The sequence below is a fragment of the Oncorhynchus masou genome, chromosome 24 (assembly GCF_036934945.1).
Source record: "Oncorhynchus masou masou isolate Uvic2021 chromosome 24, UVic_Omas_1.1, whole genome shotgun sequence".
NCBI lineage: Eukaryota > Metazoa > Chordata > Actinopteri > Salmoniformes > Salmonidae > Oncorhynchus > Oncorhynchus masou.
Genome location: NC_088235.1, coordinates 43,208,489 through 43,222,553, shown reverse-complemented (window position 1 = coordinate 43,222,553; position 14,065 = coordinate 43,208,489). Strand labels below are relative to the sequence as shown.

The 14,065-nt window shown below is 42.1% G+C and overlaps 1 protein-coding gene across 3 annotated transcripts in view; it reads right to left on the bottom strand.

Annotated features, from left to right (window-relative positions):
- hhat (hedgehog acyltransferase) overlaps positions 1 to 14,065 on the bottom strand; it is a 105,610-nt gene that overhangs the window by 64,880 nt on the left and 26,665 nt on the right. For all 3 annotated transcript variants that reach the window (XM_064933996.1, XM_064933997.1, XM_064933995.1), the window contains one exon: positions 10,864 to 11,014. In XM_064933996.1, coding sequence (XP_064790068.1) covers positions 10,864 to 11,014 — 151 coding nt within the window. The remainder of the gene's footprint in view (positions 1 to 10,863; positions 11,015 to 14,065) is intronic.

Here is a 14,065-nt window from a genome sequence, read left to right as displayed (position 1 = left end):
AATTAAAAAAATTAAAAAGAGGGGACTAGTAGAAGTGGTTTCTGCAATGGAACAAAAGGGTAATGTATTTAATAAAATGTTGGTTAGCAGATGTTAATTGCAAGATGTTATACACATGGTTAGCAGATGTTATTGCGAGTGTAGTGAAATGATTGTGCTTCTAGTTCGGACAATGCAACAATATCTAACAATTCTACAACAAATACATAATACACACAAATGGAAGAAGAATATATAAATATATGGATGAGCAATGTCAGAGCGGCATAGGCTAAGATTCATTAGATAGTATAGAATACAGTTTATACAAATGAGAAGAGTAACGCAAGATATGTAAACATTATTAAAAAGTGGCATTATTATAGAGGCTAGTGTTACATTTATTAAAGTGGCCAATGATTTCAAGTCTGTATGTAGGCAGCAGCCTCTCTATGCTAGTGATGGCTGCTTAACTGTCTGATGGCCTTGTGATAGAAGCGTAGTCAAGAATCATATCACCTCCACCTTACCTGTCACCCTAGACCCACTTCAATTTGCTTACCACCCCAATAGGTCCACAGACGATGCAATCGCCTGCACACTGCCCTATCCCATCTGGACAAGAGGAATACCTATGTAAGAATGCTGTTAATTGATTATATCTCAGCATTCAACACCATAGTACCCACCAAGCTCATCATTAAGCTTGAGGCCCTGGGTCTCAACCCAACCTGTGCAATTGGGTCCTAGACTTCCTGACGGCCACTCACAAGGAGTGAACGTAGGAAATAACATCTCCACTTCGCTGATCCTCAACACCGGGGCCCCACAAGGGTGGGTGCGCAGCCCCCTCATGTACTCCCTGTTCCCCCATGACTGCGTGGCCAAGCACACCTTCAACTCAATCATCAAGTTTGCAGATGACGCAACAGTAGTAGGCTTGATTACCAACAACGACGAGATAGCCGACAGGGAGGTGGTAAGGGCTCTCGGAGTGTGGTGTCAGGAAAACAACCTCTCACTCAACGTCAACAAAACAAAGGAGATGATCGTGGACTTCAGGAAACAGCACAGGGAGCACCCCCTATCCACATCCATGGGACAGCAGTAGTGAAAATGGAAAGTTTTCAGTTCCTTGGCGTACATATCACTGACAAACTGAAATGGTTCACCCACACAGATGGTGTGGTGAAGAATGTGCAACAGCACAACCTCAGGAGGCTTCAACCTCAGGAGAGTGAAGCAATTTGGCTTGTCACCTAAAAACGTCACACACTTTTACAGATGCACAATTGAGAGCATTCTGTTGGGCTGTATCACTGCCTGGTACGGCAACTGCCCCACACAGAACCGCAGGGCTCTCCAGAGGGTGGTGCGTTCTGCACAACGCATCACCGGTTTGCAAACTACCTGCCCTCCAGGATACCTACAGAACCAGATGTCACAGGAAGGCCAAAGAGATCATCAAGGACATCAACCACCCGAGCCACTGCCTGTTCACCCTGCTATCATCCATGAGGCGAGATCAAAGCTGGGACCGAGAGACTAAAAAATATCTTCCATCTCAAGGCCATCAGACTGCTAAACAGCCATCACTAACACAGAGGTTGCTGCCTACATACAGACTTGAAATCATTGGCCACTTTAATAAATGGATCACTCGTCACTTTAATAATACTCAACCCATTTGTATATACACTGTATTTTATACCATCTATACCACTGACATTGCTCATCCATATATTTAAATGTACATATTCTTATTCCATCCCTTTACTTAGATGTGTGCGTATTAGGTAGTTGTTGTGGAATTGTTAGATTCCTTGTTAAATATTGCTGCAGTCAGAACTAGAAGCACAAGCTTTTCGCTACACTCACAATAACATCTGCTAACCATGTGTATGTGACCAACAAAATTTGAGTTATATAATGGAATAGCAGCAAAAAACATGGCATAGCATACATCAAGTATCAGCATAGCATCCTATTAGGATTAACTCAATATTTACACAGGGCAAATAATGTTAATGAGGCTAATGGTATTATGGCTATTATGGGAAACGCAGCACACAGCATACTAATATAGTGTATACAATAGGTGTTAGCAATGGGCTAATATGATAAACATTGCGCACAATATATATATACAAGGCCAACTAGCGTAGGTAATAACTTAGCAGGCAAGCAGGCCAAAGGCCATGGGCTAACATAGCAATAATATAACCAGAACCATTAGCAGTGGCAAGTTAGCATGCTATGTGGCTAATAATGGTAATATGTAAACAGAAGCCATGTTGCATAAGGCCATGGGGGTGGCCATCTTAGGTTGCATAACAATGACAACACTGGCCAGTGACCATCTTAAGGCCTATGGCAGAAATGGCTATCAGATAGCTTACAGTACATTATAAGCTTACAGTAGAACCTGACAGAAGGAAGATCCATGGGGTGTGGCCCAGCTGTTGGCGTGGAGGGCAGAGATGTATGGGAGAGCTCCTTGATCTGCCACTGCTTGCTGAAAACTGAGCCTGGACTGGTCTGGACTGTGCTTTTCTACTTGTCCGGGCCCACCTGCCTATTGGACAGGCACCCTCAGGAGATGCAGGTAGGCAGAGTCAAAGGTGGTGATGGGCAGTCAAGTGTCTGCTGGGGCTGGAGAGTTGTAAAGTTTGTGTCTATGCCCCAGGGTAAGAAAGAGGGTTTGAGAGATGGTTTCCCATCCATAGGTATTTTAATAAGTTGTAACCCAGCTGTCTTCTAAGGCTGGGAATTGCCAGTGACCTTATGATACGACATTATCACGACACTTAGGCGCGGATACGATATGTATTGCAATTCTCACGATTCTATATGTAATGTGATTCGATACTGTTTTTATTTTATTTTTTTATTTTATTGCGATTCAATGTTCCAAAACATATTGCTCACCATATGTCTGCAAGAGAGCAATGAGAAAACGAGTTTTGATCAGGCATGGAAATAAAACTGCTTAAAACAAATTGGCTACCTATTTAAAAAGAAGATGGCGAACAAGATATGAAGGAAAAATGCCATTTTGGTGCAGGTACAGCCAACTAGCGAAAAAAATCACATTGAGATTGTCAAACGATACAATATATCATCAGAAATAATATCCGGATACGGAACTATTGATTTTTTCCCCCCATCACTAATGTGTTCCATCGCTGTGAGGTGTATTTTAGTATGTTATTAACACTGCTGCTTATAACAAAGTAGAAGGAAACACTTTGTTTTATAACCTTGCTCTCAGATAAGAAAACTGTAATAAAGAAATTAACCTCGTAATCCAAAACACATTACATTAGAAACCCTAAGCATCATACAGTGGGAGTGATCTTGTTGCAGCGAGTAGATCAAATGTGAGTTCTTGGTGTGCCATATATGTGTAGAGACAGTTTGTTCTTACCATGTGACCTGGCCTGGAAAAAGTACAGAACCTAATGACGACACAACCAGTATTAACTGTTGTAATACTACACGTGCTTGGGGTTCACATGGTGCTTAGGGTAAGGTGATTTAGGTCCCAATTAACGGTCTTTTCAGTAACGACAAAACTGGCTTATATACACTACCGGTCAAAAGTTTAAGAAAACCTACTCATTTAATGTTTTTTATTTTATTTTACAAAATAACTTTTATATTTGAGACTGTTCAGAAAAGCCACCCTTTGCCTTGATGACAGCTTTGCAAACTCTCGGCATTCTCACAACCAGCTTCATAAAGTAGTCACTTGGAATGCATTGAAATTGACAGGTGTGCTTTGTTAAAAGTTAATTTGTGGAATTTCTTTCCTTCTTAACGCATTTGAGCCAATCAGTTGTGTTGTGACAGGGGGGGGGGGGGGTTATAAAGAAGATAACCCTATATTTGGTAAAAGACCAAGTCCATATAATGGCAAGAACAGCTCAAATAAGCAAAGAGAAACAACAGTCCATCATTACTTTAAAGACATGGTCAGTCAATAAGGAACATTTCAAGAACTTTGAAAGTTTCTTCAAGTGCAGTCACAAAAACCATCAAATGATATGATGAAACTGGCTCTCATGAGGTCCGCCACAGGAATGGAAGGCCCAGAGTTAGCTCTGCTGCAGAGGATAAGTTCATTAGAGTTACCAGCCTCAGAAATTACAGACCAAATAAATCCTTCACAGAGTTAAAGTAATAGACATATCTCAACATCAACTGTTCAAAGGAGATGGTGTGAAATAAGGCCTTCATGGTCGAATTGCTGCAAAGAAACCACTACTAAAGGACACCAATAAGAAGAAGAGACTTGCTTCTCCACATGTGTATTTCCCACCATACAGCATGGAGGAGGTGGTGTGATGGTGTGGGGGTGCTTTGCTGGTGACATGGTCTGTGATTTATTTCAAAATCAAGCACACTTAACTAGCTTGGCTACCACAGCATTCTGAAGCGATAAGCCATCCCGTCTGGTTTGGGCTTAGTTGGACTATAATTAGTTTTTCAACAGGACAATTACCCAACACACCTTCAGACTGTGCAAGGGCTATTTTACCAAGAAGGAGAGTGATGGAGTACTGCATCAGATTACTTGGCCTCCACAACCCACTTGAGATGGTTTGGGATGAGTAGGACCTCAGGGGCGAAGGAAAAACAGCCCAAAAGAGCTCAGCATATTTCAGAATATGTAGAAAATAGTAAACAAAGAAAAACCCTTGAATGAGTAGGTGTTCTTAAACATTTGGCCGGTAGAGTACATACAGTACATTCGGAAAGTATTCAGACCCCTTGACTTTTTCCAAATGTTATTACGTTCCAGCCTTATTATAAAATGTATTAAAAAATATTTTACCCCTCATTAACCTTTTGGAACTCTAGGGGCGCAATTTCATTTTTGGATGAAAAACGTTCCCGTTTTAAACAAGATATTTTGTCACAAAAAGATGCTCGACTATGCATATAATTGCTACTGTTCGAAAGAAAACACTCTGACGTGTCCAGAAATACAAAGATCTTCTCTGTGCGTGCCCTTTAACGTGAGCTTCAGGCAAAACCAAGATGAGATGGCATCCAGGAAATGACAAGGATTTTTGAGGCTCTGTTTGTCATGATCTCCTTATATGGCTGTGAACGCAAGAGGAATGAGTCTGCCCTTTCTGTCGTTTCCCCAAGGTGTCTGCAGCATTGTGACGTATTTGTAGGCAGATCATTGGAAGATTGACCATAAGAGACCACATTTACCACGTGTCCGCCCGGTGTCCTGCGCCGAAATTGGTGCGCAAAAGTCACCTGCCAGTATTTTTCCAAACAATACAGAGAGTAAAGCAAGCTTCCACGAACTGCATGTCAATGAAGAGATATGTGAAAAAACACCTTGAGGACTGATTCCAAACAACGTTTGCCATGTTTCGGGTGATATTATGTAGTTAATCCGGAAAAAGTTTTACGTTGTAGGTGACTGCATTTTCGGTTCGTTTCAGTAGCCAGGCGCAATGTAGAAAACGGAACGATTTCTCCTACACACAGACGCTTTCAGGAAACACTGCGCATTTGGTGTGTAACTGAGAGTCTCCTCATTGAAAACATCAGAAGCTCTTCAAAGGTAAATGATTTTATTTATTTGGTTATCTGGTTTTTGTGAAAATGTTGCGTGCTACATGTTATTCAAAATGCATTGCTAGCTTTGCATAATCTTACACAAATTAGTCAATTTCTATGGTTCAAAAGCATATTTTGAAAATCTGAGATGACAGTGTTGTTAAGAAAAGGCTAAGCTTGAGAGCAAACGCATTATTTTAATTTTATTTGCGATTTTCAGAAATCATTAACGTTGCGTTATGCTAATGAGCCTGAGGCTTTAGTCACGATCCCGGATCCGGGATGGGGAGTTTCAAGAGGTTAATCAACACACAATACCACATATTGACGAAGCAAAAGGTTTAGACATTTTTGCCAATTCATGACAAATAAAAAAAAGAAAATATTGCATTTAAATAAATATTCAGAGCCTTTACTCAGTACTTTGTTGAAGCACCTTTGACAGTGATTACGGCCCTGAGTCTTCTTGGATCTGACACTATAAGATTAGGAGAAACTCCCTAAATACAGGTGGGCCATTCTTCTCTGCAGATCCTCTCAAGCTCTGTCAGGTTGGATTGGGAGCGTCACTGCACAGCTATTCTCAGGTCTCTCCTGAGATGTTCGATTGGGTTCAAGTCCGGGCTCTGGCTGGGCCACTCAAGGACATTCCGAGCCTTTCCCCAAAGCCACTCCTGCGTGGTTTTGGTTGTGTGCTTAGGGTCTTTGTCCTGGTGGAAGGTGAACCGTCGCTCCAGTCTGAAGTCCTGAGCACACTGGAGCAGGTTTTCATCAAGGATCTTTCTGTACTTTGCTTTGTTCATTTTTGGCTCGATCCTGGCTAGTCTCGTAGTACCTGCTGCTGAAAAACATAACCACAGCATGATGTTGCCAGCTCCATGCTTCAGCGTAGGGATGGTGCCAGGTTTCATCCAGACGTGACGCTTGGCATTCAAGCCAAAGAGTTCAATCTTGGTTTCATCAGACCAGAGAATCTTGTTTCTCACGGTCTGGCAGTCCTTTAGATGCCTTTTGTCAAACTCAAAGCAGGCTATCACGCCTTTTACTGAGGAGAGGCTACTGTCTGGCCACTACCACAAAGGCCTGATTTGTGGAGTGCTGCAGAGATGATTGTCCTTCCGGAAGGTTCTTCCATCTCTGCTGAGGTACACTGGAGCTCTCCGAGTGGCCATCGTGTTCTTGGTCACCCTGAACAAGGCAGTTATCCCACTATTCCTAGGCCGTCATTGAAAATAAGAATTTGTTCTTAACTTACTTGCCTAGTTAAATAAAGGTAAAATAAAATTATGTGCCTTGACACAATCGTGTCTCGGAGCTCTAGGGACAATTCCTTCAACCACATGGCGTGATTTTTGCAATGATATGGACTGTCAATGTGGGACCTTATATAGACAGGTGTGTGCCTTTCCAAATCATGTTCAATCAATAAAATATACAACAGGCAGGCTCCAATCAAGTTGTAGAATCATCAAGGATGATCAAAGGAAACAGAATGCACCCGTGCCCAAGAAAGCGAAGGTAACCTGCGTAAATGACTACTGCCAGTAGCACTCACGTCAGTAGCCATGAAGTGCTTTGAAAGGCTGGTCATGGCTCACATCAACACCATCATCACGAAAACCCGAGACCCACACCAATTCACATACCGCCTAACAGATCCACAGATGACACAATCTCAATCGCACTCCACCCTGCCCTTTCCCACCTGGACAAAAGGAACACCAATGTGAGAATGCTGTTCATTGACTACAGCTCAGCGTTCAACACCATAGCGCCCACAAAGCTCATCACTAAGCTAAGGATCCTGGGACTAAACACCTCCCTCAGCAACTGGACCCTGGACTTCCTGACGGGCCACCGCCAGGTGGTAAGGGTAGGCAACAACACTTCTGCCACGCTGATCCTCATTACCGGGCCCATCAGGGGTGTGTGCTTAATCCACTCCTGTACTCCCTGTTCATCCACGACTGTGTAGCCAAGCACGACTCCAACAAAATCATTAGGTTTGCTGATGACAACAGTGGTAGGCCTGATCCCTGACTACAATTAGACAGCCTATAGGGAGGTCAGAGACTTGGCAGTGTGGTGCCAGGACAAAAACAATCCCTCAATGTGAGCAAGACAAAGGAGCTGAATGCAGACTATAGGAAAAAGAGGTCCAAACACTCCCCAATTCACATTGACGGGGCTGTAGTGGAGCAGGTCAAGAACTTCAAGTTCGGGCCTCCCGGGTGGTGCAGTGGTTAAGGGCGCTGTACTGCAGCGCCAGCTCTGCCATCAGAGTCCCTGGGTTCGTGCCCAGGCTCTGTCGTAACCGGACGTGACCGGGAGGTCCGTGGGGCGACGCACAATTGGCCTAGCGTTGTCCGGGTTAGGGAGGGCTTGGTCGGTAGGGATGTCCTTGTCTCATCACGCACCAGCGACTCCTGTGGCGGGCCGGGCGCAGTGAGCGCTAACCAAGGTTGCCAGGTGCAAGGTGTACCCTCCGACACATTGGTGCGGCTGACTTCCGGGTTGGATGCGCGCTGTGTTAAGAAGCAGTACGGCTGGTTGGGATGTGTATCGGAGGACGCATGACTTTCAACCTTTGTCTCTCCCGAGCCCATACGGGAGTTGTAGTGATGAGACAAGATAGTAGCTACTACAACAATTGGATACCACGAAATTGAGGAGAAAAAAGGTGTATAAAAAAAGAAAATATAAAAAAAGAACTTCAAGTTCCTTGGTGTCCACATCAACAAACTATTATGGTCCAAACACACCAAGACAGTTGTGAAGAGGGCATGATAATACTTTTTCCCCCTCAGGAGACTGAAAAGACTTGACAAGGGTCCTCAGATCCTCTTGACATCCTGGGTCAGAAGTTTACATCTACTCAATTACTATTTGGTAACATTGCCTTTAAATTGTTTAACTTGGATCAAACGTTTTGGGTAGCCTTCCACAAGCTTCCCTTAATAAGTTGGGTGAATTTTGGCCCCTTCCTCCTGATAGAGCTGGTGTAACTGAGTCAGGTTTGTAGGCCTCCTTGATCGCACACGCTTTTTCATTTCTGCCCACTAATTGTCTAATTTTCTGACTTTGGAAGTATGCTTGCGGTCCTTGTACATTTGGAAGACCCATTTGCTACCAAGCTTCAACTTCCTTACTGATGTCTTGAGATGTTGCTTCCTTGTATGTAGTTCGATATTGTTATTTCGTGTTACTTTTTATTTTATTTTAGTAAATATTTTCTTAACTATTTCTGTAACTGTATTGTTGGTAAGGGCTTGTAAATAAGCATTTCATGTTAAGGTCTAAACCTGTTGTATTCGGCGCATGTGACAATTTAATTTTATTTAACTTTTACCTGAGCTAATTTTTGAGTCTTACTTAAGCAAAAACCTGTTTTCGCTTTGTCATTTTGGGGTATTGTGTGGAGATTGATGAGAAAAAAACAGTTATTTAATCAATTTTAGAATAAGGCTGTAACATAACAAAATGTGGAAAAAGTCAAGGGGTCTGAATACTTTCCTAATGCACTGCACATATCCAGAAAATCACATTGTAGGATTTTTAATTAATTTATTTGCAAATTATGGTGGAAAATAAGTATTTGGTCACCTACAAACAAGCAAGATTTCTGGCTCTCACAGACCTGTAACTTCTTAAGAGGCTCCTCTGTCCTCCACTCGTTACCTGTATTAATGGCACCTGTTTGAACTTATCAGTATAAAAGTCACATGTCCACAACCTCAAACAGTCACACTCCAAACTCCACTATGGCCAAGACCAAAGAGCTGTCAAAGGACACCAGAAACAAAATTGAAGACCTGTACCAGGCTGGGAATACTATATCTGCAATAGGTAAGCAGCTTGGTTTGAAGAAATCAACTGTGAGGGCAATTATTAGGAAATGGAAGACATACAAGACCACTGATAATCTCCCTCGATCTGGGGCTCCAGTTTCTCGATGTGCAAAACTGATAGAGACATACCCCAAGCGACTTACAGCTGTAATCGCAGCAAAAGGTGGCGCTACAAAGTATTAACTTTTGGGGGCTGAATAATTTTGCACGCCCAATTTTTCAGTTTTTGATTTGTTAAAAAGGTTTGAAATATCCAATAAATGTTGTTCCACTTCATGATTGTGTCCCACTTGTTGTTGATTCTTCACAAAAAAATACAGTTTTATATCTTTATGTTTGAAGCCTGAAATGTGGCAAAAGGTCACAGAGTTCAAAGGGGCCAAATACTTTCGCAAGGCACTGTGTGTGTGTGTGTGTGTATATATATATATATATATATAAAAAAAATTTTTTACAGCTTTCTCACCTGAGACTAAAAAAAAGAACAGACGCATTTCCCCATTACTTCTTGAACAAGAACACCCGCCAGTGTAAGAGATCACTGAATCTGAAGAGAACACCCAGGGTTTCGACATGAAAGCCAACATAAGACCTGCTACATGCTTCCCATTAAAGCCTTTTAGGAACAACCTAAGATCAGCCACTCAGCCTACACGGTCTTTGTCAGCCTAAAGTAAAAATAGGACATGAACCAGGCCATCATGACCCAGCCATCAAATATGGCATTTTTACACATTATTAAAGACTTATGTAATATGTCAAATGGCATTGATGAGCATTGTGTGTTCTATTCCTATTAAATTCCCAAGACTTTCAATTGATTGACATACTTAGGCTACTCTGCCACCTGTAGTAAAAGTTTGGCACAGCACTTACATCAGCTTTGTAATCAAATGAGACGGATTGGCTTGTTTGATGCCTACAATGGATCTAGCAAGCCGTATCAAGCTTACCTGCTGACGCAGTAGAAACTGCATCTCAAAACACACACACGCAGGCATGCGCACACAGACATACAGACAGACTCTTAAACTGACAATCTTGTCTCGTTCTGTTGCAGGCCAAGATAAAAAATGCACTGGTTGTATACAAATGTAGGATCTTAATTTGATCCCTCTGTTGCTGGAGAACTTTCTTGCAATGCAGGACATTTTAAACTTAGTGTATTTGAGGTTTTAAAAAGGCTTCTGAGGTTTGTAATTTCCACTGAAATTTAAGACTTGATTTTCCCTTCCAAAAGTTTTTTTAGCAACCCTACAAAAATGTCCATTCATTATAAAATCAACTAAATAATTAACATTTTCTATTGCAGATTATTTTCCTGCTGTAGCAAACAGTCTCTAATATAGATCCTACTACAGCCTCATCTCAAGAGCAGCAGTGATCGGACTTAAAATAGATTGTGTGCGACAGTGCGCCTGTGTGTGTGTGTGTGTGTGTGTTCCAGCCTCACCTCCACATTCCTGTGAAACTGTGCATAATGCTGACACAGCGTGGTAGCTTCGGGGGGGCCAGCCCATCCAGTCCAGCTAGCAGAGACGGAACACCAAACAGAACCAGGTACTTCACATAGAAGAACTGGACTAATGCCAGGGCCAGCCCACCTGAGGGAGGTAGAACAGGAGAGAGAAATGGGTAGGAGAGGGATGAAGCCTTAGCACAGCGTTTGCCCAACTCAGCCCTTGGGACCTCACGTTTTGTTGTTTTGCCCTAATACTACACTGCTGATTTAAATGATCAAAGCTTGATGATTAGTAGTTTATATGAATCAGCTGTGTAGTGCTAGGGCAAAAACCAAAACGTGCACCCCTTGGGGTCCCCAGGACTGAGTTTGGGAAACCCTGCTTTAGCACATACTGTATAGTGACAGCACTATGTACTTAGTATATACAGTACATAGAACAACTGGATTAATGCCAGGGCCGGCATGCATGAGGGAGGTAGAGACATATATAGGTAAGTAGGGAGAGAGATGAAGCCTTGTTTATAATATCTACTGCCCCAAGGTGGTATTCTGACTACTTGCAATCTGCGCCCTTACCTTTCCAATCTCCCACTCTGAAATGTGCACACGTCTTATTCTGCCTTTTATCCTAGTCCACTGGAAGAAAGGTAATGTTTATATTCTACTGTGTAAAAACTGCAATGTAGGTTTGATTGAAATCAACCAAAATACACATTAACTGCCAGGATCAGCTCATATGACATTTTGTACTGTACATTAAGTTAACACCTCAAGTATCAAAAATCAAGTAAATCTTGATGAATTGGTATTCAATAAGGATAATATTTGAGAGTCAAATTTCCATGCAAGTGTCTTACTGACATCAATTAAGGATTTATGCAAAAGTCATTTGTGCCCTGAATAAAAAAGAAATTCATCAATTGAAATACATTATCCTAAATAACATTTAGTTGAAATGGAATCAACCCAAACCCTGTGAAATAAGACTATTGGAACGCAGCCAAAGAGATGTGGGTGGAATGATACAGTACAGGTCTACATATTATGGCAAGATGAGTTACAGTCTCAGTACAGAAACACTACAACTGACGGTGACGAGAAAGAGATCTGTGCATATTCATATTTCATAAGGCTCTCTAAAGTTGGATGAATTGGTGCCTCTAGGGCAGTGGTTCCCAAATGGTGGGCAATATATACAGTGCCTTAAGAAAGTAGTCACACCCCTTGGCTTTTTCCACATTTTGTTGTGTTACAAAGTGGGATTCAAATAGATTTGTCATGTTTTGTCAAAGATATACACAAAATACTCTGTCAAAGTGAAAGTAAAATTCTAACATTTGTAAAACATGAATGAACAATAAAACACTAATATATCTTGATTAGATCAGTATTCAACCCCCTGAGTAAATACATGTTAGAATCACATTTGTTAGTCTTTCTGGGTAAGTCTCTAAGAGCTTTCCACACCTGGATTGTGCAACATTTGCCCATTATTCTTTTCAAAATTCTTCAAGCTCTGTAAAATTGGTTGTTGGTCATTGCTAGACAACCATTTCAGATCTTTCCAAAGACTTTCTGGCAGATTTAAGTGAAAACTATAACTCGGCCACTCAAACATTCACGGTCTTCTTGGTAAGCTACTCCAATGTAGATTTGGCATAGTGTTTTATGTTATTGTCCTGCTGAAATGTGAATTTATCTGCCAGTGCCTTGTGGAATGCAGACTGAACCAAGCTTTCCTCTAGGATTTTACATGTGCTTAGCTTCATTCAGTTAATTTTTTATCCTGAAAAAGTCTTCAGTCCTTAACGATTACACGCATACCCATAACATGATGCAGCCACAACTATGCATGAAATTATGGAGTGGTACTCAGTAATGTGTTGTATTGGATTTTCCCCAAACATAACACTTTGTATTCAGGACAAAAAATAGCTTGGACACATTTTTGCAGTTTTACTTTAGTGCCTTATTGCAAACATGATGCCTGTTCTAGAATATTTTTATTCTGTACATGCTTCCTTTTCTCTCTGTCATTTATTTTTGTATTGTGGAGTAACTACAATGTTTTCTCCTATCACAGCCATTACACAGTTTGTAATGGCCTCATGGTAAAATCTCTGAGCGGTTTACTTCTCTCCGGCAACTGAGTTAGGAAGGACGCCTGTATTTATGTAGTGATTGTTTGAATTGATACACCATCCAAAGTGTAATGAAAAACTTCACCATCCTCAAAGGTATTTTCAATGTCTGCTTTTTTACCCATCTATCAATAGCTGGCTTTTTTTGCGAGGCACTGGAAAACCTCCCTGGTCTTTGTGGTTGAATCTGTGTTTGACATTCACTGCTCGACTGACGGACCTTACAGATAATTGTATGTGTGGGGTACAGAGATCAGGTAGTCATTCAAAAATCATGTTCAGCACTATTATTGCACAGAGTGAATCCATGCAGCTTATTATGTGACTTGTATGTGTGTGGAAAACATTTCATCACAGGTAAGACATTTCACTTGTTTAGTATAGTTTGTTTGTAACTCCACTCACTACTTGTAGCTGTATAGTCCGTTTGTTTGTGTTGTTGGCTAGCTTAATATTTCGGTCGGTAGCTAGCTTACAATCACGTGGCTGCTAGCACTGCCATTTTTCTAAGTAGTGAGAATTCCCAGGAGCAGGCAATGTTAAAAAGTAATCTTTAGGAATATAATATAGACTGTTTACAGGAAACTCATTCAACAATTTGGCGGGGGGTCGGAGGAAACACCATGCGCGGCTGGCTTCCGGGTTGGATGCGCGCTGTGTTAAGAAGCAGTGCGGCTTGGTTGGGTTGTGTATCGGAGGACGTCTCTCCCGAGCCCGTACAGGAGTTGTAGCAATGAGCGATGAGACAAGATAGTAGCTACTAAACAATTGGATACCACAATTGGATACCAACCTTGGTTAGCGCGCACTGCGCCCGGCCCGCCACTGGAGTCGCTGGTGCGCGATGAGACAAGGATATCCCTACCTCCCTAACCCGGACGACGCTAGGCCAATTGTGGGTCGCCCCACGGACCTCCCGGTTGTGGCCGGTTACGACAGAGCCTGGGCGCGAACCCAGAGTCTCTGGTGGCACAGCTGGCGCTGCAGCACAGCACCCTTCACCGCTGCGCCACCCGGGAGGCAAAATAGTAATTTACAACATTAACAAA